General features: G+C 44.4%; 1 protein-coding gene across 1 annotated transcript; it reads left to right on the plus strand.

The window, feature by feature from the left end:
• The first annotated feature begins 1874 nt into the window (after positions 1-1874).
• On the plus strand, positions 1875-20512 carry TRAF3IP2 (TRAF3 interacting protein 2). Its single transcript, XM_009484637.2, has 9 exons — positions 1875-1890; positions 2141-2896; positions 6003-6192; positions 8422-8597; positions 10035-10123; positions 11942-12010; positions 14354-14470; positions 15539-15613; positions 20366-20512. The coding sequence occupies exons 1-9, from the start codon at positions 1875-1877 to the stop codon at positions 20510-20512; spliced, it is 1635 nt and encodes a 544-aa protein (XP_009482912.1).
• The last annotated feature ends 1730 nt before the right edge of the window (positions 20513-22242 follow it).

Consider the following 22242-nt stretch of genomic DNA (forward strand, 5'->3'; position numbering starts at 1 on the left):
GCCACATAGGACAGCGCAGTGTCACCGTCCTGTGTCGATTATGAGAACTCGAGGTCTTCCCTTTCCCATCACACCGGTTATGACTGTCAGAGAACCATGACTCAGCGAGCAGGGCTGGCATTACTGACGTGGCATGGAGGAAAAGGGATGCAAACCGCAGGGAGAGAGAGATGTGTGGTGGTGGTGAGCTGACCGTCAGGATTTCAAGCCCGGGTGCTTGTATGGGAAGGAGCTGGTTTGGCACCAGACCCAGCGCTCTCACGCAGGGGGCTGCAGCTGTCAGAGCAGCAGCGTGTTCACTGGGTTGGTGCAACTAATAGCTGCTCTGAGGACTTGCCTACATGGGAAAATTTACCAGCATAATTATCCCACTGTAATTATCCCAGGATAACTCTCCCTGTGGACGTGCTTATTATAACATAGGTTATGTATGCATATATGGTAAATCTTCTGCATAGATGCATTTTAAGTTACACAGAGGAGGACTATTTACATTGCAGCCCAGCAGCAAAGCACAGTTTTTATCCTACTTCCCAACAAATGTTACACCCAGAATTTTCTATGCCAAAGGTACTTTCAGGAGGAAATACACGTCATTTGATCTGATCAGCATGAATGCAAAGTCTCACTCTTGTCCTATAGCATGGGGCACATGATTTGCTTTTACAGAATCACTGTGGGAGCCAGGGTAAAGGTTGGGACACTGCCTTATACCTCTCTGTGATCCTGTTCAACTGCTTTTAGTACTGTGGTCATTTGAATATGTTCTTCATTTGACTTTTCTGTTCAAGCTACTGCGACTGAAGTTGGGAGAAATCCTTGGATCACTGAAAGCTCCTCAAACATGTTGTGATTTCAACTTTCTTTACCAGGCTTTCAAGCCAGATTCTGTTGCCAAATGTTGTCATTCCCATTGCTCGAGCGCTTAGTCCATTTTTCTCTGATAACTCTCGTACTTGGCATTTTAGCTTCTCCAATGTGATAGAAGGAAAACGGCTGGGGAAATGATGAGCACCAGGTTTGTTTCTCTATACTCCACAGTAACAGATAAAATTTGCTGGGAGCAAGCTAATATGTACCCCTGTGTAAGAGGATGAAGATGGCTGCACTTCCCAAAGCCCACTCAGTATTCATCCATCACTGCCGCTGTCATTCAGAGTGAAGGTGGAGCAGAGGCGTCCATCATCAGGGATCACTTGGCTGGACCAAACTGACTGACAACACCCCCAAAAGGAAGTGATAATTTTGATGTTTGGGCCCAAGCCAATTCTGAAGGAAGGGAAAAAAAAATCCAAACAGTAACTAACATCTCTAAACTGTCTTTTAATTTTCAATAATTTGAAATAACAACAGCCATGTGATAATAGGCTGGATGAAGTGGTTTGACAAAATAAGCAGTAATGCTTGGAAACAAGCTTTGGAGTTGGAATCACTCAGCTAGGTGTGTGGTGAAGTTTAGATCCGAGGCATCAGTGTGAAGCTATTATTAGAAGGTCCGGAGTAAAATAGTGCTTGTATTCCCTGGAATATGCCTGAGCCAAACCTCCAGACCTAAGGACCCTGCTCTTTTGTCAGGTGCAGAAATTACCTCTGAGAGACAGTTCATGTGCTTTTTCCCCCTCCAGTCTCAGCAGGAACACTAAGTTCCAGAAATCCCATAAAAGCATCTGTTTTGCGCAATGCGATTTCCAGAACTCTAACCGGTATTTCTTTTCCAGTCTCTGAGATGATAGAGTTATTTTAGGATTATTGCCTGTGTGAAACTGTACCACGTTCACAAGAGTCCTTTCTCTTGTTTTCCAGTTTGCTGGAAAATCCTGGCCTTGCAGTAAGGCAGCTGACTCTCGTTTCCGGTGCGACTGCAAAACTTGGAAATGGCCTCTCTGTCAGGTTAGTCCAAATTATAACTCCATGCTAGCTACACTCCAGCTAACCCTCTACTTCCCTGCTTTGCCAAAATTCAGCCAGACCTTTCTTGCTGTTTTCTGCCTGTCTTTTTAAAAAACATATGAATATAAAGAATATAAAGAATACGTATTGCTCTTCAGTATTCCAGCTCACAGTCACTGAGTGATGACTGATGACAGGCGTTTGTCTGCATGGGTGTCCATCTACAGTGTTTCTTCTCCCACTTTTTCAGGCGCTTTTGTGGGTCGAAGCATACCAGTCGAAGTGGATGAATCCATGCCGTGGTCCCCACTTCCTGAACATGTCTTGGAAAGGGCTTTGCAGCCTTCTGGACAGGATATGGAGGATGAGGAGTCCCAGAGACCACGCGTCACTCGAACACCTCAGCCTACGGCCGATCCACCATGCCTCTGCAGAGCACCAGCACGTCATCAGTCAGCACCGTCCGTGGAGCCGGACAGCAGCTTGTGGTCAAAATATAGCGATCCTGATGGAGATGGATGCTACTGTTCCCCCGGTGAATCTATAGCTGGAGTAGTTCCCTCCAGGATGCATCTTGTAGCTACGGACAAACCAGGCACACAGCCAAGATCACAGCTTTCAGCTGACACTGGACACAACTCCAGTAAATCAGAACAGAGTTTGTCTGACGCTCCTGAGGACTCGCTGGAGGAGAGCAGCCAAGGGAGATCACGGTCTCAGCAACCCTCAGGAAACAGACCCCCAGCAGAGCTGGGGACTGTGGACACAGGGTACAACTCCCAGTCACGAGACATTATGGGCATCAGGCAGCTGGAGCCCCCCTTACCGCTGGTGTCTGTGCTGAACCCCCGGGACCTCCCAGGACCACTGATCTCCAGAGAGTTTTTTGGACCTGAACATCAGCAGTGCCCTATGTGCCAGCACTTGCCCCATCCCAACGCCTCCTCGCAAGCCCACGGCTGCTTTGGGCACCGCTGCCCTGCAGAGCAGCACCCCGAGGGCCCATGTGAGTAGATCTGCTCACCCCACAGGAGGTTTTCCGGGTGTATCACAGCCATCATTCACCAAGCTGGTGTTTTTCCTACTGTACTTAATGGCAATGCACGGCATGCAATTAACCTTTTTAAACATCTATTTGTGGACCATTTTATACTGCCAGATTTTCGGGTTATGCTGCCGGACTCTCTGATGCAGAACCTCTGAGCCAGATAAAAAGTTAAAGAGTGCACAGTTACTCATCAAACGAAGGCTAATGATTTTGCCTAGAAACTAGCCTTTGTCAGTCATGCTGAGCATACACAGCATTTTCCCTGCTGTTATTTCATATTCTAGTCATTTCCTTCCTCCTTGCATCAGTCATTCAGCAGCCTCCTATACCGACTTAATTCCTGTTGTTTTCGTAGATTTCCTTGCTCCCACTTGGATCCCCAAAGTTGAGAATTTCCTGCCAGAATCAGGATGGGAGGTTACCCTTGATCTCTGTAAATAGTATCTCCCAGCATTATGACCAAACTCACCCATGTGTTTTATTTCTATGTGAAAAGAGCGTGACATCCATCATCTTCATTTTTTTTCTGTTGTCAGCTGAAATGAAAGCTCATTACTTAAAATGGAGCCCTCTCAGCTGCTGGTGATTGTATCACTGAACACTGATGTGACTCCATCAATATGGGTGTTTTGGCTCTTGGAGACTACGACGCAGTTTACAGCCTGCTATTAATTAGTATTCCTTTTCAGTCTCTGAGATTTTTATCTGTTATGAAGTGAGCTTTGAACATTCAACAGCAATATCATTGTTTTAATATAATTTATATTACATTAGACTCATGAGACCCCGACCCATTTTGGGCTGGCTTTGTAATAAAAAGCTGTAGGCCTGTTCTGATAACCCTTTTTTTTAAACCTTCTGTTGACTCCACAGCATTTATATTACATCTGTTTAAGGAGTTTTGTCATTCCGGCAATGTGCTATAATTAGGTATATGAAAGAGAGAGGGTATCAGAGCCTCAGTTTTCGCCTCTGATCTTGGGACTTTGTACAGGGGAAGGGGCTACAGATGGACTTGCATCAATGTCTACAGCTGAACATTTGCAAAATGTCCTCTGGTTTTCTTTTCGTACCTTCTCCTTTCAGTTCAGCTTTTAGCAGACAAAGAGCTGGTTGCACAACACCCCTCACTATTTACTTCCATTTACCTCCTCCACACGCGGGCATCGTGAGAAGTAGGACATTTACTGAATGAGACCATTTTGTTTTAAAGCAGGAACTCTGAAAGGCTTTCTTTAGAAAAATCACTACCGTTTCAACCATATCCAGAGGGGAAAAAGAATAAAATAAACTCAGATGGCTGGAGCAGATTTGGTCAGGACCAAGAAGCTGGCAACCGTACTCCTGTTTCTCACATGCCGGGTACAGCGTAAATCACCTCCTGACAGCTCCTTGCGTTTCAGATAATTGTTGAGCAGTGGCAACCCACAACAAAGCTCTGCAGTTTGTGTGTTGCAACACGCCTCTCCCAGGGAATAGCAATGGCCTGGATTGCGCCCGTAGGCTCTAAACTGGCTCTGGACACCTGCTATTTGAGATACAACAGCAAAACTGCTTCTGAAGTCAAAGAAATCCTTGCAGCAACGCTATGTGCCCAGGGACCATTTCAGATATTTATATATGAGAGCTGTTGGTGTGTGCAGGCACGCATGCTTGGCCGTGCTGTGCTTCTGAACAGCAGTGGTTGCATCCATTAAAATACTGTAGCATCAGATAGATCCGAAGGCAGCTGGTGAAACATTGGCCTCAAAACCTGTAAACCAAACTGTATCTCCCAGAGCCCTGCCACTTTTCCTAGAGCTGGTCATGAGGAACCCGGGAGGAAACTATATTCACTTTCAATTTTCTTCTCCCAGCCTCTTTCACCCTGTCCTGTTGCAAAGAGTTAAGAAGGGGAGCAGGAAAATCCCCTAAAACAATCTCAACAAATACAATGTTACTGACTCACAATTTCATTAGGAATCTCTTTGCAGTTGTGGGGTTGGTTGGTTTTTTTTAAAGTATTGGCTCCTGGAATCGGACTATTTCATCAAAGCTTTGTTTTCTTTCTTTTTTTTTTTCCTCCCCCTTTTAAGAAAGTTTTAGGCCTCATGGCTGCTAGGAACAGGAAAGCATGACCCCAAAATAGCTAAAAGGATTTAAAAAAACAATCTGGGGGGGGGAAAGAGTGTTTGAGTACTGCGGCTTTCAGAGCCAGCTCATAACACCATAATCATGCAGCGCTAATAAGCCCTGCCAGGCTGGACTTTGATCTGCACACAGCAGCTTGAAAGTGCGCAGAGCTGCTGCCTAATAAAAACTGCAAGCAGAAAGACTGCAAAAAAAAATAGTTTTCCCCGTTTGGGAAACAAACAGCTTACATTGCTTTCTCTTTCAGTTTATGCCAACAGTTCCACTTTACGTTACTTATTAAACAGCATTATGTGTGCGTGGCCAACAACAGTAAGATTTTTCAGAATTACGTGAGCAAAATTGTCACTTTGGGCTTCCTCTGCAGCCTCCTGGATGGCAACGGGAGCAGCAGCAAGGCCTTAAAAGGCCGCTTAGGCAGAAAATTCATACAGGGTGAAGTTAACAAACCAAGAGATTATTTTTTTCTCCTTTCATTTACAATAATCACAGTCTGTTTAGCCTTAGTGTTGCAAACTGATTTGTTCTAGGATTTTGCATCTGCTATCATGAGAATGTTGAGATGATTCATTTTTGCAAGTTATTGCCAAAAAGAATTTTTTTTAAAAAAAAACAACAAAAACAAAAAACACTGAGGCATGGTAAATGCAGGGACAAAGCAGCCCTGAATGTTTAACTGCCAGTTGTCCCAGCAGCCCAACCCAGGGTGGGGATCTGAACCACGTTGTATGTGAATGGGAAAAAGGAAACTTCAGACTGTGAAGTGTTCCTTAATCTGGCTTCTTTCAGACTGAGAATACATGCAAATGCCTCCAAACTGCTCAGTTTCCCTAGACATGAAGGAGAAGGTGCCTGGAAAGGAATAAACACAAACTGAGGCAAAAATGTATTGGCTGAAATGATAGTTGCTGCCTTTATTTTCTCACCCTCCCAGATGGCAGAGCTCCTTACCAACATTTTGCACATTCATCACAACCGCTTCCTCCTGTTCCCGGACCTTGCATGAGAGTTATCCGCCCGGCCCAGCAAGTCATCCCAAATTACTCAAACCTTCGTGCTCCCAAGGGCACCGGAGACCGACCACCCCAGAGGACATGCTCCTCCCCTGGTCCTCCTCGATTCCCGTAAGTACGCCTCGGCGGGGTGGGTTGTGCACAGTGGAAGCTCCTCTGATCTGTTTTTGCAGGCTTTCAACCAATAATTCTGAAGCCTTGTAATGTTAGCGTGCCCGGGCTGCAGGGGTACATGCAAGATGCTGGGTAGTTTTCTTTATTTGCTATTTTACACCCAGCAGGGGCCTGACCTTACCCTGGAGAACTTCAAAGCCGGATACCCGATATGTTGTTACAGTGCACCCTGAAATGCACGCATTAAGGAAGATAAATGCCTGAAGGTTAAAGGGATGAGGGGTTGAAAAATATCTCAGTTGAAACCTTAGAGCTCTCCCGCTTGAGAGCAAAGGTCAATTTGGCGTCTCACTGCGGTCTTCAGCTTTACGCTGTACCAGCCTGGGATGCCTCAATCATTGGCTTCCATTGATTTCCTTCTTATCTCTTCTGTAGTGCAGAAAAAAAGGGCGAAAATCTCATCCATCGCTGATATATCTCTACATTGCAGTTTGCAGCCTTTTCTATGATTTTTCATGTAGTAGTAAAACACCACATACAGGGCTTTTTGACTGGTTTTCAAATATTAATTTACCAGGCCTTATATCTCCCTCTATATAAGTATGTCATTAACAGATGGGAAATACTATCCATGCAGGGTTTTCTCCAGACTCACCTACCTGAAGACAAATTGAATCTTCAGGTATTGAGGACATCTGAAATCGGACAGTTTTTATTTAAGTGCCACAATACTTTTGGAGGCACTAAGCTTACAGGCATCTGTCTTTGAAAATGTCCATTTACGTGACATGGTCTTGGCAGAAGACTGGGAGAACAGGCGGAACAAAAGAGGGCAGGCGACTGAAATACCACACTGCTCTGGCCTGTGAAAAGTTAGGGGCTGTGACAGAAAAGTGACAGCAAGATAAGGCAGTATCTGTAGCAGAGATAATTGCACTGAAGAGCTTGTATGAAAATATAAAAACACTGAGGAACAGTGGGTATCCTTTGCAGTAGTAAAATTTTAAAATGGACTCCTAATTTTTGGCGCATTTGTTAGATAAGGTGAAGTTTTAGGAAGATCTGTAAATTAGCCACAGAGGAGTTTTTTGTGGCTGTTGTTGAGGGACGTGTTGCTTTTCTTGCTATTTTCTTCTGCTAAAAGAAATCCAGAATACACGGGGTCTGTCCTGTCGCTGCGTGGCTGGTGTTTGCATGCTGATTCCAGGAACAGCAGTTATATGTTGGTAATATTTGCCTATAGAGTATTTTGTAACAGAAAACATCTGTACCGAAATGAATAAACCAAATCTTAATGTGACAACAGAAAACATGCTGTGACCAGCCTGTCATCATTCATTTAAGGAAAGCAAAGAAAAAAAAAAGAGAGTGGGCTTGATTGACTAAACATCACTGCTCTGTGGGGAAAAGCTCTCAGAGAAACGTTAACACTTGTCCAACAGATTCAACCCAGGAGATTCAAAGCACACCTTATGTAAAAATCTGTACAGGTTCCCCTTCCTATTGACTTAAACCATAAAACCAAAGTGTAATAGGACAAGAACTGCTAGCTTCCTAAAATCATCCCTTTTCTCTCTGTTACAGTGGAGAAGATGTTAGGCAAGGTTATTGCAGGTCTGGAGCGCAGACACCAAACATGAGAAATCCTCATTGGTCTGCTGTTGCTGGTCAAGAAATTAACTTTGTTCTCTTCAGCAAAACTTTGACTCTTGTCCAAAACTGGAGATCCTCCAGGCTGTGCCAGAGCTGGAGCTGGAGTGCCCTGTATCCCATTTTCCCAATCCCCATCTTGCGCTGTGCCTCCTGTGCCGGACAGGACATCCTGAGAGCACCTGAGGTGCCACGAAGCACCCTTTAGATAACGGGAAGAGGTTACCCAAGTGCCACCCTGCTCCCATACATGGGAGCATGGCATTATTTCTCGCTCAGCAATGGCCTTTGCTTCTGCTAATTGCAAACTGAACAGCTTTCAGCTATGAGGTGCATTTACTTCCTGTGGCTAATGTTGCTTCTGCAATGAACTGCATCTTGCGGTAGACTGTCACAAAGGTATCCGTTCAAAAGATGCCATACTAACTAAGTAGAAATGCCCAGCCAAGCATTTCTACAAGAACTTTTCCTAGCTAATATGCAGATAAAGTTCTTAGTGTGTTATTAAAAGGAAAAAAATCTGAATTTTACCTGAAAAGAATTATTTTTAAAATCCGCACTTGCTTTTCTTTGTAGAAACCAGCTATACAACCAGCTACCTAATGGTCAGCTTCCCCCCAAGGCATGTGGCCCGGATGAAGCACGCTGTTGTCCTTCTGACAATTTTCCATCTCCAGCTGCCGTCCCGAGACCTCTCAGTAACCCTGCAGCCAAGGGAACGCTGAGAACCAGCAATTTGCCGGAGGAGTTGCGTAAGTGGTTAGCAAACTTGTTCTGTGCAAGTTTTTACAGCACAGCCTGACAGCTTTAGGTGGGAAAGCTCCAGGGGGGAGAAGGCAGAGGGAACAACATTAAGACACAAAGACAACAAGAAAAGAAAATATTGAGTGTCATCACATCTGTAGGGTGTGAGCATTCATGTTTGGTGGGATGGAATTATCCGCATGAATCCTGAAAACATAATTGTCATTAATTGCTTGTTATTTTGTTTATGAAAAAAACAAATACTGTTTAGATTGTTTTCATGACTTCTTGCTAAACAGGATGTCCCTTTGAGGCAGGAGGCACTGAAGCTTACAGTAAAAGACTAATAACAAACAAAGCCCTAGGGATAAAGTGTTTCTGCCTGTCCCAAACCAGACGAAAATGTTGAGTCTTGACCTCAGTTTCTCCCTGACCTGGTGAGTGGAGAGGACTTTGGGCCAGGAGCCCACGGTGAGGGCTGAGGGTGGCACGGGCACTGGCTGAAGTGCTTCCCCTGCTGCCGGCCCCTGAAATGCTTTCACCCTTCAACTCTTACGGGAAAGTCACGTTTCTGAAAACTGGCTTCCTTCTTAATGCCATGCTGGCTAGCAGGTGAGATATACCATTGCTAAGAACCCTACACATCTCTCCCGAGGTTTTGATTTTTCCTTTATTCTTCATTTTGTGCATAACCTTTCAAATCCAGAGAGTTGCATCTCTCTGGCCTGTAGGAGTGAGTTATGACACCGGATACCACTCTTGGATAAACCCTAATTTATCAGTCAGTGTGTCCTAGATACAGGAACTGCTGGATAAAATTGTGTCGTTTGTGATACATGCACAGCTGGATTAGATTAGCCAGCTGGTTTACGCCGACCTGCAAATCCATGATTCTTTAATTAGTAAGAAAACTCCTTCCATGATGGCAAGGGCAGCTGAAGACATTGCTGTCATCAGCCATCCATCCTGCCCGCCCAGGGGGTTAATGCTGATATAAGGTGAGGCAGTACGGCGTGCATAAGGGCTCCTCCGGCTCTCGGTCAGATCAAAGAGGTCTGGCAGAAAGCTGTGCTGGTTGCAGCCGGTGCGGGTGGCATGAGCTCTGGGTAAGGGCCCAAGCTCACGTATGCCAACGGGCTGGGGAAGAAGCAGCCCTGGCAGCAGGGCAGGGCAAGCAGCAGGGTGATGTTACCCTCCCCAGCTTCCACAGGGGCGCTTGCCAGCGGCAAGGCAGTAGGACCTTAAATCTAGACCAAGGTTTCTGGATGGCAGGGTTGAGTTCAACGCATAGCCACTGAGCTATACCCCATCCATTTTGTAAACAATCCAAAGAGACATAGGTGGGCAGAACCGGCAGCACAGTGGAAAAGGAGGGCTGTGAAAGTCTCACCCTCCAAATGGTGTATTTTAATGCATCGCATATTCATACAGACTCTCTCTCCTAGGCAAGGTCTTTATAACCTATTCGGTGGACACAGCGGTGGAGGTTATGAAATTTGTGAACTTCCTGCTTGTAAACGGATTTCAAACTGCTGTAAGTATTCCTTCCGGAGAAAATTACTTTCAACCAGGGTAGAAAAGAGACATTTTTTAAAAAAGCAGAGGTGACACATGGTCCATTTAAATGTTTTTCTGTTTGTCATCGCATTTTGTAGGTTAAAGATGATACAGATAGAATGAACTAGCCTTGGCTTTAAAAGTTGTAACTTAAATGATTTGCATTTCCATTTGCTCATATTTTAACAGAATTTTATGCTTTAAAATGTGTTTTAATAATGACCCTGGAAAATTCCATTTAGTGACACCAGATACCAGATGGGCAATAGTATGAGGTTTTGTGAGCTATTCCATTAACATTGTCTCATATTTGATCTGTAATATCAATATTAAAAAAGGTCAATTTTCATGTTCATCCCATCCCAGCTTTTTTCCTGCAATGCTATTACATTTTTGGTTCTTCAGATGTGAATACCTTTCTGCTAAAAAATGATCTAAAATCAGTGTATTTCACACAGCTTAATGAAACAGCCCATCTCATGGTTTCATTTGCTTTGTTACACTTTTAAAAGAGAGTCTAAAATCACTGGCCTGAAAAAAATCTGTGTCCTACTGTCTAATCCCATAAACCATCCAGATTTTCACTTAATTTCTTGTGAGTTTGCTTCCTCATAACGGGCCTCTCTAAAGCAACCATCCACAGAGGCTCCAGGATTTGGTGTTCATCAAAATCTTGATTCATATTTTCTTATTTCAAGTGCATATGCTGTCTGACCCCTCAACCTTCACTCTGGCTTCAATTCAAGAGAGCATTTAAGCAAGTGGCTATCATTAAACTGAATGAAACTCAGTGGGGGGCTTTGCACACACTCGTTTATTTTCATGAATCAAAGATTTTTCCCAGAGACTGCAATTATACTTCTCTCCAGCAGTTCTGTACTATGACCAATTCATAAGAAAGCTTTGGTCGCCATAGAGGTACAGAGTAGAAGGCTCGTTAATAGCACCTTTGCTGGACAGGCAATTCTTGAAGTATGCCGCAGAATAATATATATATAGCAAAATGGCCCCAAAGCAGGGAAACAAATATGTTCTCTACTTTCGAAAAGGGGAAAAAAAAGACTTGAGAGCAGAACATGACTCTTCTGTCAAAAACTTGGAGAAGTTAATACTGGCTCCATCGGTCACGGTCATTGTTGCCAGTTTCTGGGCTTACTGAGCGTGCAGGGAAGTGAGCAGTGTTGGTCCTATTCAGTCCTATGAAGTCCTCCACCTCTCTGCTGTCACTGAAGTCTGGTACTGCACCCAGTATCAGTGACCTGTCTGACTTCCCACAACACATCCTGAAAATTTAGTTCAATATGAAGCTAAAACGTGACACTCAGTATACACCCTTGCAGCAGAAAATAGTGGACATTTCCAGCTATACAGATAGAGAAAGTGGGCAGCCATCCACCTTCTTGAGGTGTTTAGAGGCAAAAAAGACAGTTTGCAAACATTGAATATCTAGCATTCACCATCAGTGGTTGTTTCTTGTTCCGATAAGCAAAAATGCCTGGGAGTTGGGAGCTGGCAGGGCAGGGTGGCTGGTCGAACAGCCGGCTGAGCGGGAGCCCAGTGGTGTGCCTGCAGCAGCCCCCCTCCACCTGCCTGGGGTGCCTATCCAGCTCGAGTCTGGACGGCAGGGAAAGGGGAGAAGTTGCGCATGCACATGTGTGTGTGTGTGTGGTTTCTTTCCTAAGGGAATTAAGCATGCACGTTAGAAACTAGGGAAAAGAGCAGGCGCCTTTTCAGTGCCACCAAATGGGGAGGACAGGCAAAAGGATGCTCACCACAGACTTTCATTCTCTTGCAGATTGATATATTTGAGGACACGGTACGAGGTATTGACATCATTAAGTGGATGGAGCGCTACCTAGGTGATGTATGTAAAGGCAATTTAACCTTGTTCACAGGGGAGGTGACCTGAGGAAAATGGCTGAATTATTCTAATAGCAACAGGAGCAGAATCAAAATGCAAGACCCTACTGTCGTCTTCCCTGCCCCTACAGAAATAGCAGAGGCCTTGCAGAGAGAGCATAGGCAAATCTCACCCACTTCTGCATCTTATGGTCCCAAAGGTCTTCCTTTAAGAAATGAAGTGCTAATCCTGGCATTCCTGCCAAATTCCAATGCTGGCTGTTACATTCAGCCTGAAGCTGCCATTGGACAAGTTGTTCCTCCATCTCATTTTTAAATAGGGGGTGTTTAGCTACGCTTAGTTAAAATGGTAGCTGTATGTCATCCCAGGCTGCATAGTAGCGGCTAATGTTCATCCTGCTTCTCATCTGTAGCTTTTATGTTCCTATATAAAACACTGAAGGATTCTTCTGGATGAACCATCCTATATGGAAACTGGAAATTGGTGTTCTGTTAGTCGAATGATAGATTTGCTCTCATCACTTCGTACATATCTAAGCAGTAGAATAGAGGTTCATACTGCTGCCAGTGCAGTCCCCCACAGCAACAACTTTCTCTGGAGTTCAGCTGAGCAGTGAGTGCACATCTCCTTTAGGATCAAGCCAAGTGGTCCCTTTATACCAGCACAGCTGGACACAAACTGGGAATTCTGTCGCTTGACACATGCCATCGTGGGGTGGTTTCCTTCAATTTGTGCCTTACTGGGTAGCCACTGGGCCTCTGACTCACTCTGGGCAGTTCTCCATGGCTCAGGAACAGGATGACAAAGTGGTGGGATCTCCCCTACCTGAGCAAGGAAGCTCAACCATCTGAGACAGCACTACAGAGGTTTCCTAAAGCTGGCCAGCAGGACAACTTAGCTCAAGTGTACTGCCACGCAGACGTGGTACTGCATGCAGAGCCAGCTTGGGGCACGTGCTGCAGCAATGCAGTCATGCCTTTGGGGGCTTTCATCAGGACAAATTAGGCTTGGATTCACTGTGCATAATGGAGGTACTGAAACTAGAAGCCAGGGTGAATTTTCTTTTGCCAAGAATATCATTATCACTTAAAATACAAACTGGCAGATCTCCCTTGGGACTCCTGCACAGTCAGTAGGAGAGACCAGCATGTGCAGAGAGCAATTCCCCCTCTCCACATGAGGATTCTTCTCTGCCTGCCTGCCCCAGAAATGTCTGTTTCCTTCCATTGACTGTAGAGGCAGTTTCTAACTTCAAAACTTTTACACATGTGAGGAAGAAGGGACTGCTTGGACACAAGCAGGGGGATGTGTGCAGCCGGGCATGTCTCTGTAAACCCTCAACATCTGTAAGTGCTTACATGCATGTCAGGCACAAGCAAACGTAATTCTGGAGTATGTTAAGTCGGTATATGCGATAATGGCTCCTCACCGTATTTGACCCTGCAGTGGGGCAAATTCCCTTGATATTGCACAGAAGGAAAGAGTTAATTAGGTGCCAGGCTGACTATGAGCCACAGACTTGGAAGCCTTACACAGCCTGATGTGGCGGGGATAAAAGACAGGCCCTAGGTAAACAGAAGTAAGGAGGCTTTCATCTGCTGAGCCTCTTCACTGCCCCACCATTAAGGGGGAGAGACGTTTCCCAGATATGAAGGATGGCCCCTCTGTGGAAACCTGAGCTCAGCGGGAGCCTGGGATTAAACAGGTCACAGGCAGGATCCGGGCTGTCCCAGCCAGGCGAGGAGCATTGCCTTCAGCCCACTGCGGCAAGGTGGGACAGGGCTGCTAGGTACCCCTAAACCTGCCCAGGCTGCCCGCAGCAGCCCACCTCTCTGCACAGCCACCGCTCTGCACACCTTGCCGCTAAGGAGATCAGCGAGAAAAGTTGCTGTTTCTGTTGCTAAGAGCCCTAGATGTAGCCTCCCCAGACAACTGCCTTCAGTGGCTTTATGTATAAAAAGTCATAGATGGTTAAATAGATGCACTTTTACATAAGCTGTTGGAAAACATTTAGGTCTGAATTTGAAGATAAAACTTTGCTGTATATGTACATAGGCACACTACACTGATAAAAAGTAGCTTTTTATTACAGGGATTCCAACTGTAAACTGGTAGCTGCTAATATATCTCTTGACATTTAGATTTTCTATATTATGAGATCTCGAGAAATAATGAGGAGAACGAGTGTATGAGTTCTCCTGTATTTCCTGCCAGAATGAATGAGATCCTCTCGTGTTTGCCAAGAACATAAAGATCACTGAAAACACAAACTGGCAGATTTCCGATCTGCCTCTACCAAACACACTGCGTTTCCCAATTTCATAAAAGTGCTTTTCTCCCTAACAGAAGACAGTGATGATAATCATAGCAATCAGTCCAAAATACAAACAGGATGTGGAAGGGGCTGAATCCCAGCTGGACAGGGATGAACACGGCTTACATACTAAATACATCCACAGGATGGTAAGCAAGGACATGCGTTTACTGTTTTACAAAGACTCTGTCTCTTCTTCTCAAAAGACAAATCTGTCTCCAAATGGCAGGTTCTTTGCTTTGTTTTCCCTAATCCCCATAGTTAAACACCCCCCTTTGGAATTCATTAATCCTCCCTCTCATCAGCTCCGTATGCTCATTAACATCTGCTAAGAGGTTCAAGGAAGAAAAATCCTATTAAACATGCTCATCTTATTCCTCCATATTCTTTATTGTTCTGTGGTTTTTTTCCCTCCCTCACCTTCTTGAGCCCTTGTTGCCCTGCTGTATAGCCCTGAGCACAATCTTATCTAACACTGCCTGACCTTCCTCCCTGTAAACCAGCAATACTTCGGCCATCCTGTAACGTGAGGTCTTTTTTCAGGCAGCAGCAAAGCTGGCTGAAAGGTGGAATTGTAAAGTGAAGGCCAGAGCTGCAAACAGGGGGGATGCTCGTGGGGGTGCTGGTCCCCTGCCACCCTGCACCCCCAGGTGTCCCCCCCTTTGCAGCTCTGGCCTTCACTTTGCAGTCAAACTTCTCAGAAGCTGTCACCAACAGATGAGCTCTCAGCAGTACTCTGCCACCCCCAGGATGCCTGTGTCTGGGGACACAGGGGACAGGCTGGGTCCCAGCTCAGACATGGAGCTGGGGCATGGGGAACAGGCTGGGTCCTAGCTTGGGCATGGAGATGGCCTCCAGCTGAAATCTTTCACCCTGGTGGAGACTGAACAGGGGCCTTAGTCAAGTCAAGCTTTGTCAGTTCTAGATGGATTTCATGGGATTGCAACTGCAGCTAAACCCATAATTATTATTTCACACCACAGAACTAAATGCTCTAAGAAACGTTGACAGATCTTTCCTGTATCCTTTCTATAGTAATGAAGAATCAGATTAAGTGGCCAAACAAAACGATACCGAGTCCACCAGCAATAGACCAAATCACTTAACAGAAGAGCAGTTTAAGTAAGCAACAAATGTTTTTACGCATAGGATTCAGATGCATGTGAAGAAAAATTAATGTGTCATTACAATAAATCTGGCAATTTGTTCTATTCTAGATGCAGATCGAGTTTATACAACAAGGAAGTATGAACTTCAGATTCATCCCTGTGCTTTTTCCGAATGCCAAAAAGGTAACATCCATACATGCATATATACTTGTTGCACGATTAAGCACATATTATTTTGATCCCAATGCACCAGATGAAATCTTAAAACCCAAACCCTCGATTTCTTTGTTCTTAATATCCAACTAGTAATATTCCAAAGCTACATTTTACATGAAAAGTTTATCGGTTTATGTACATACAAATAAAAACCACTTCACCCACAATATAAATCAGTGCATAAATGTAGTTCTGATGATGAATATATAACTAAAACTTAAATTGTCTTGAGCATTGAAAGAATTTAAATGGAGAGAGACAATCTATCCAGCAAGCATGCTTTTTATATTAAACCTTTTATAATTTTATCCAGATGTAACGCTGATGAGTGAGATGGGAGAGATTTATGACTGATGTGAAGTGAGGATCTGGAAAAGGGTGGGTTGAGAATATAAAAATAAAGAGGATAATAAATATTAAAGTACTAGGCCATTGCCTGAACTTTGATGGGCCCATCAAAGGCAAACTATATAGATTTTTTAGGACTTGCAATTTCATCTGCCCTCCTTATTGGTTTTGAAGATTCATTTGAGAATAAGAAATAAGTAATGCAACAGATTCCCTTACCCTTCTTCCTCACTCTGAGAGAATCTCTTGGATTTTTACAAGGCTGGAAAAGTTAAACAGCTTCAGTTATATTTGAGAAATTGCATTCCTCCCCAAACTTAGAATGGATGTATTGCATTCGTGTTCACTTTTCGTCACTAAATGCTGTGTGCACTGTTGTGTAGCTGTCATGTTACCCCTACGTACAGCTGCATTTTGGAAGAGTATGGAAAGATTCTTTATATTTATTTGGGTGCCCAAATTTTAGAACATAAGTGAAGATTTAAACAATGTTACCAATGATTGTAAGGCCGTGAAGTCCCACAGCACTTGTGGATCTGAATGTGATCAAGTTCTTTATTTAGGCACTGACTTAATATAAGCTCAGAAATTTGAAAACATGTCGCTGGGTTTGTAAAATATGTGACGTCCTTTGGAATGAACTCTGGTAGTTCATGTCTTTCAGCTCCCTTTGTGAATGATCTCAGTCTGGCACTTGCCTTAAGTGTGAAAAGCTGGGAGACAGCACTGGTGGGAATTGGGCAGACCAAAGGCAGTGAACCAGTCAGCATTTTCAGTCAGTCTTTGCAGCTTGATCTGGGAGGAAAGGGCAGGACTGCTCCGAACTCTGGGGGCTCCCACGCAACCAGACCATACAGCCCGCAGCCATTTGGCACCTCAAGGGTTGCAGAGAGAAGTGGCCCAGCAGGAGCTAAAGCTGCCTTTGGACCTTGAGGCAGACTCAAGAACAATAAACTTTGGTTAATTTTGGCTGAATCAAAAGACTATTTAGCATATAGCAGTGGCTTGCTCAGACAGTGATCTATAAGGAATTTCCAGGGTTGGTTTATTCAGCTGCTCTTATCAAAGCGTCAGGCTCCAGGCAGCCTTCCTGCCTATCCTGTGTAGTCTACATCACCCTTCAGTTCTTCGAGAGGTGCTTTTCTCATCTAAATTATGCAGATCAGCATTTTCTACTGCTGTTAAGCTTTGCTCTCTTTCTTCACACATTTCTTTGATACATCATCTACCTTCATCTAACTAGTTAATGATAATATAACTGAGGACATCATGGGTGGAAGGAGAGCACCAGAGCCTGAACAAGTTGCAGTAATGAAGTCTGTGGGCAGAGGAGGTGAGGTACCTGAAAAATGCCACGTATATGTACAATTGGATGATGTCCGCAGGCAAATTACTTTCATTTTGTCTTTTTTATACTGTCCTTTACATGTTCAAGTACTACTGTAGCTGGCAGTGGAAAAGAGCAGGGGAGCAAGGTTTGGAAGGTTTCATTTGGGGATGTGGCTATTAGATGAGTTAATCTCACACAAAGCACATCATAAAGCACTGCTGGTATGTGAAAGTTAGTCGACCTCCAATGAGAAGGAATCTAGGTGATCCAAAGAGGATCATTAGGAAATTAAATAATGAGGGGAAAAAGCACAACACGCAGTTGAGGTAGAACTCACATTTCCAGCTTCCCATTGTACACTGCTAAAGGAAACCTGGGTCTTGCTGGTTCAAGGCTTGCATTGAGACAGTCCACAGAAATGTGTCCTCCTGATCCTGTCACTCAATGACCGAAGCATTAAGCCATGATCGCCCCACGTTGGAGGCTCCCTCTGGCAGAGTGGAGGCAGCCAGAGGGGTGAGGTGAGCAGGGTTGGTGCCAGAGAAGCCAGGAGAGCTCAAACTATGCTCCGCCGACACGGCCCTGAACGCACAGCCCTGCCCTCTGCACTAATATGCTCTGCTCTCTTTCTACCAGTTTGAGCCTCAAAGTTATCAAATACTCTCTATGGCCTAGAGAGAATTTCCACTCAGCTTACAGCTACATAGCCAAATAAAAAAAAAATTAAAATTCATCATTTTCCCATTACTCCCAGCCACAATGACAGCCAGTGTCATGTGGCAAGGAAAAGCCCCTTCTCACTTTTTCTGCTCTCCTTCTGGATCAAAATAGCAACTATAGTTACCCCTTTCCCCTACACACCTCCCTCAAGTTCAAATGATTGCCAGAGTTGATTAGCGTGCAGGTGCTTTTTGTACCGAGTTCATTATGGAGGATATTAAATGAAATTGGCTGCAGGAGCAGTTCTGGAAGAAAGGCGCAGAGCCTATCTCTGGATGTACAGTGCCTCTCTCACTGTATCCCCACTTGCTGGTTTCTTACCTACTATACATTTCTCACACTAATTTCCATCTTTTCAAGCTTAACTAATGATTTCCCATGTGGACCTATATCAAATGCTTTGCTGAAGTCCAGACCGACTAGGTCTACTGCCATTTCCTTCCTCCAAAAAATGTAGTCTCTTATCAAAGACAGAGAGAGGACTCATTTGGTAAACCCATGCTGTATTTTACTGCATTTCCTTCTATGGCTCTTAACAAGATTTAGTAAAGAAACAAATTTTAGGTAATAAGGGTGTGCACGTGCATGTAAACATAGGTTATCTTTCCCCCTCCCGGTAACATTTGAATGTCTTGGCCAATTTCAAACAGCTTTGTCAAAGGAGTAAAGTTCACAAAGATTAAAATCCATTCCTATGCAAAAACAGACTTGCAGGCGGAGGCAAGAAATCTTACTTTGTGCTCCCACCAAAGTGAATGTTGTGGGAGCTCACCCTTGTTGGGCAGTGGGGTGTCCACCTGGAAGAGCAACATATTAAAACCTCCACTCTGGGAGACCATTCACCAAAGCCTATGCCTTCTCAGTCACTGGAGAAAGCAGAAAGCCAGGTGTGATAGATAACTCTGCCACTCACCAAGCCGCTTGTTCAGAAGCCGATGTGAGGTCGGACTAATGGGTCTGTAGGCGCCTGGGTCACTTATGTCCTTCTTATATGTAAATCCTGTAGATTTAACAAAGAGGTCACACCAATTAACACAAATCACTCTATAAGCAGTGGAAATGACAATGCCTGGGCCCTACAGCTGTACAGCCCCAGGAGAAGACAGCCAATTTGAGAAGCACGAGGCTCGGGAGTGAAAGATCTGGACTGCAGCTAGGTTGCTTGCTGGCAGGCAGGACCTGTGCTGCTCATGCCAGGGCGTCCCCTGGCAAGACACCAGGGGCTTGGTGCATGCCAGCAGCTTTTTGCTCTGTCCTGTTGGAGCTAGCTCCACTGGCTTGACAGGGACTGTGCTGTTCCTAACAGGGGCCACCTGGGGAAAATACTGCTCTGCTAAATAAGAGGTCCAGGGAGCAAGTGCTGGATGTCTTGACTGCTCATGTTTACCTGCTGTCTCACTTTGGCTGTGTTCTGGTGTCTCCAACAACACATCTCCAAAAAGAAATCTCCATCTCCACAGTGGACATGAGCTGGTTTTGGCCAAGGATCAATCTTTGACCCTCTTTTAATTCGTGGTGTGAATATAGCCCTTCACCCCTACACATCCAGGCTGTCCATATGGAAACCTCCAAAGGCTGTGGAGACATGGGAACATGAGGTCTGAGCAGGCTCCTCTCCACCAGCCCGCTGTCACTGTCCAGAGCCATGGTGGTCCTATCTTAATTAGTTAATGGGCATTAGCCAACCCCTCTGAAAGGCTGCATCTTTCCCAGACTGCTGAGAGTGGTGGAGTTTTGACCCTGCTAATCTGGAGATGCATTAGCCTCTCCTCAAGCTCAGCATCAGCCTCAGCCTCCTGCTTAGGAGGTGGCTAAGAGACACCATGCTTGGTGAAGGAAGGTGCAAGGGCAGGGGGCAGAAAGCTACCAGGATGAGAAACACTCTCCTGTGGTCCTGCTCTTTCCCTATCGATTCTCATCTCAAGGTTGAACATGTTGTGTGGATCCTTCAGCAGCTACTAAGGTGGCAGCCTTTCCCTGGTAGGGGCACTGAAATGTCTCCCTTCCCTTCTCAATGTTTATTTTCACAAGCCTTTAGATGCCTGTCACTGAGATCAGAATCCCTTTGAAACGTGGTGAAATTAGCCAACATGATGGCAGAAAAGAGAGAGAGACAGGCAAGCTGTGAGATCACACCAAGTTCATTTATTTAGGAACCCAAATACAATTCTGAAGCCAAATTAAAATTTCTTGTTGTTACGGGAAGTGTCTAGAACAGACAAAATGAAATCTTGCTTGGCAGGCTCTGATGGAATCTGCAAGGTTCTGGTACAGATTCAGGAGGCTTTATGGGATTTCACTTTTTTTTTCTTGTTTTTTAGGAACACGTGCCTACCTGGCTGCAGAACACTCACATTTATAACTGGCCAAAGAATAAGAAGAACATCCTTTTGCGGTTATTGAGGGAGGAGGAATACGTTGCTCCTCCAATAGGACCTTTACCAACACTCCAGGTTGTGCCGTTATGAACATTATTACTTAAAGTGCACGACAAGCAGTTGTTAAAGGGTTGTTCTTGGCAGGGAGCCAACGCTCTTCCATATGGCTCTTTTTGATGACAGAAGACACTCTTTCTGCTAAAGGAATTGGTTTTCTTGGGTAACTCAGGCTCGGCTTGTTCTCTACCACGTTAAACATCTATTTCTGAAGCTGATGGGGCAGAACTCTTTTCTCTAGATTTTTAAATAAGCTGCAAATGGAAAAAATGCCCAGTTTTATTTCAACATCTGTTTTTAACATATTCCTTTATTCGTCGATATAGCAATCAAATACCAGAAATAATGTTGCAATAAGTGTAAAATAAAAATTACATCCTCCTTTTTGCTCAGGGTTTCTTTAAAGATATTCCTGGCTTGTATAGCATTATCGAACAGTTACTTTGTATATACACTATTAAATATATTTGCCTTTTGTAAGGCAACCTTATATATTGCGTCAGCTTTTATTACTGCTGGAAACAACGGAGGAATGGTAACTGTTGGGTAACGCAAGTTTTCCCTCGCCTGTCTTGCATAAAGACACTGTCTTCAATTAGAGGATTCTCAGATCTGAAATCTCTGGAGTTCCATCTCCTTACAGCTCAGCCCCTAACACCTTCAGCGTGTTGCAGCAATAGTCCACAAAAGGAGAGCTGAACGCATGACTATGTGTGTGCTGTCAGTACCATGGAACACTACAGCATTTTTTATAGCAGGCCTTTAGCTTCATTACTGCTCTTCAGCCCTTATTTAAAACAGAGCATGTCAAAGGACAATTGGCATTCGGAAAGCCAGCGATTGTTAAGAGAAATAACATCGACTCCTACAACTTGTATGCAGTATGGAACAATAAAATAATCAAAGATGTTGGAGAGCCACGGGGTGTTGGCAACCAGGAAGGCTCAACAACATCACATCTGCTAAAATTTGAACTTTTGTTTTTTACAGAGCACAGAAGTACGACTTTGGTGAGCTTTTTTTTTTTAAAACTGCCTTAACCTTACTGAGGTAACAGTGGACCCTGTTGGCTTGAAATTCTGCAGCCTTTATTCTTTAGAGTAGTCATACAAGAATGTCCTGCTCTGACACAGAGCACTTTATGCCTGCTCAATGCAGGCTCTTTCCAAGATCCCCCTCAGTTTTATTGTTACAGAATGACCCAAAACCAGCTTTATAAAAAAGCAGATGTGTCTGGTAGTCCAAAAAGTAAATTAGCCCAGAAGTTGATACTCCTGTTACATTATACAAATTATTTAATTAGCTTTCCATGTGGCAGTGCCAGTGCGGTGTGTTGATACAGGACATGCTTTGTGGTGCTCATGAGAAACAACTGAAGAACCACATTGCAGCTATACTCCGACTGTCCTTCAGCAGGCTTTTGCATAATGAGTTGCAGCCATTTAAGAGAACTGGGAGAAGGGTGTATCCAGTGTTGTCAACTCTTATAATTTTGATTGCGGTATTTGCTGTGCTTCTTACAACGCCGGTTTCTGAAGGCAAGCTCAACAACTGAAATAGGCTAATACCTGCCATGCCGGCAGCTTCCTGACAAGGCAGAATAAAATCATGTTAGGTAGTGGTACTTCTTGTTACCTACTTGCGTGTGGGGAGGGGAGGTCCATTTTCCATGGGATAAAATGAAAAACTAAGCTTCCAATTAAGAAAATAACTTTCTAGTATATGGTGACAAGCCTAAAATCATGACAGAAATCTTTCTTAAA

The sequence above is a fragment of the Pelecanus crispus genome, chromosome 3 (genome assembly GCF_030463565.1).
Source record: "Pelecanus crispus isolate bPelCri1 chromosome 3, bPelCri1.pri, whole genome shotgun sequence".
Taxonomy (NCBI): Eukaryota; Metazoa; Chordata; class Aves; order Pelecaniformes; family Pelecanidae; genus Pelecanus; species Pelecanus crispus.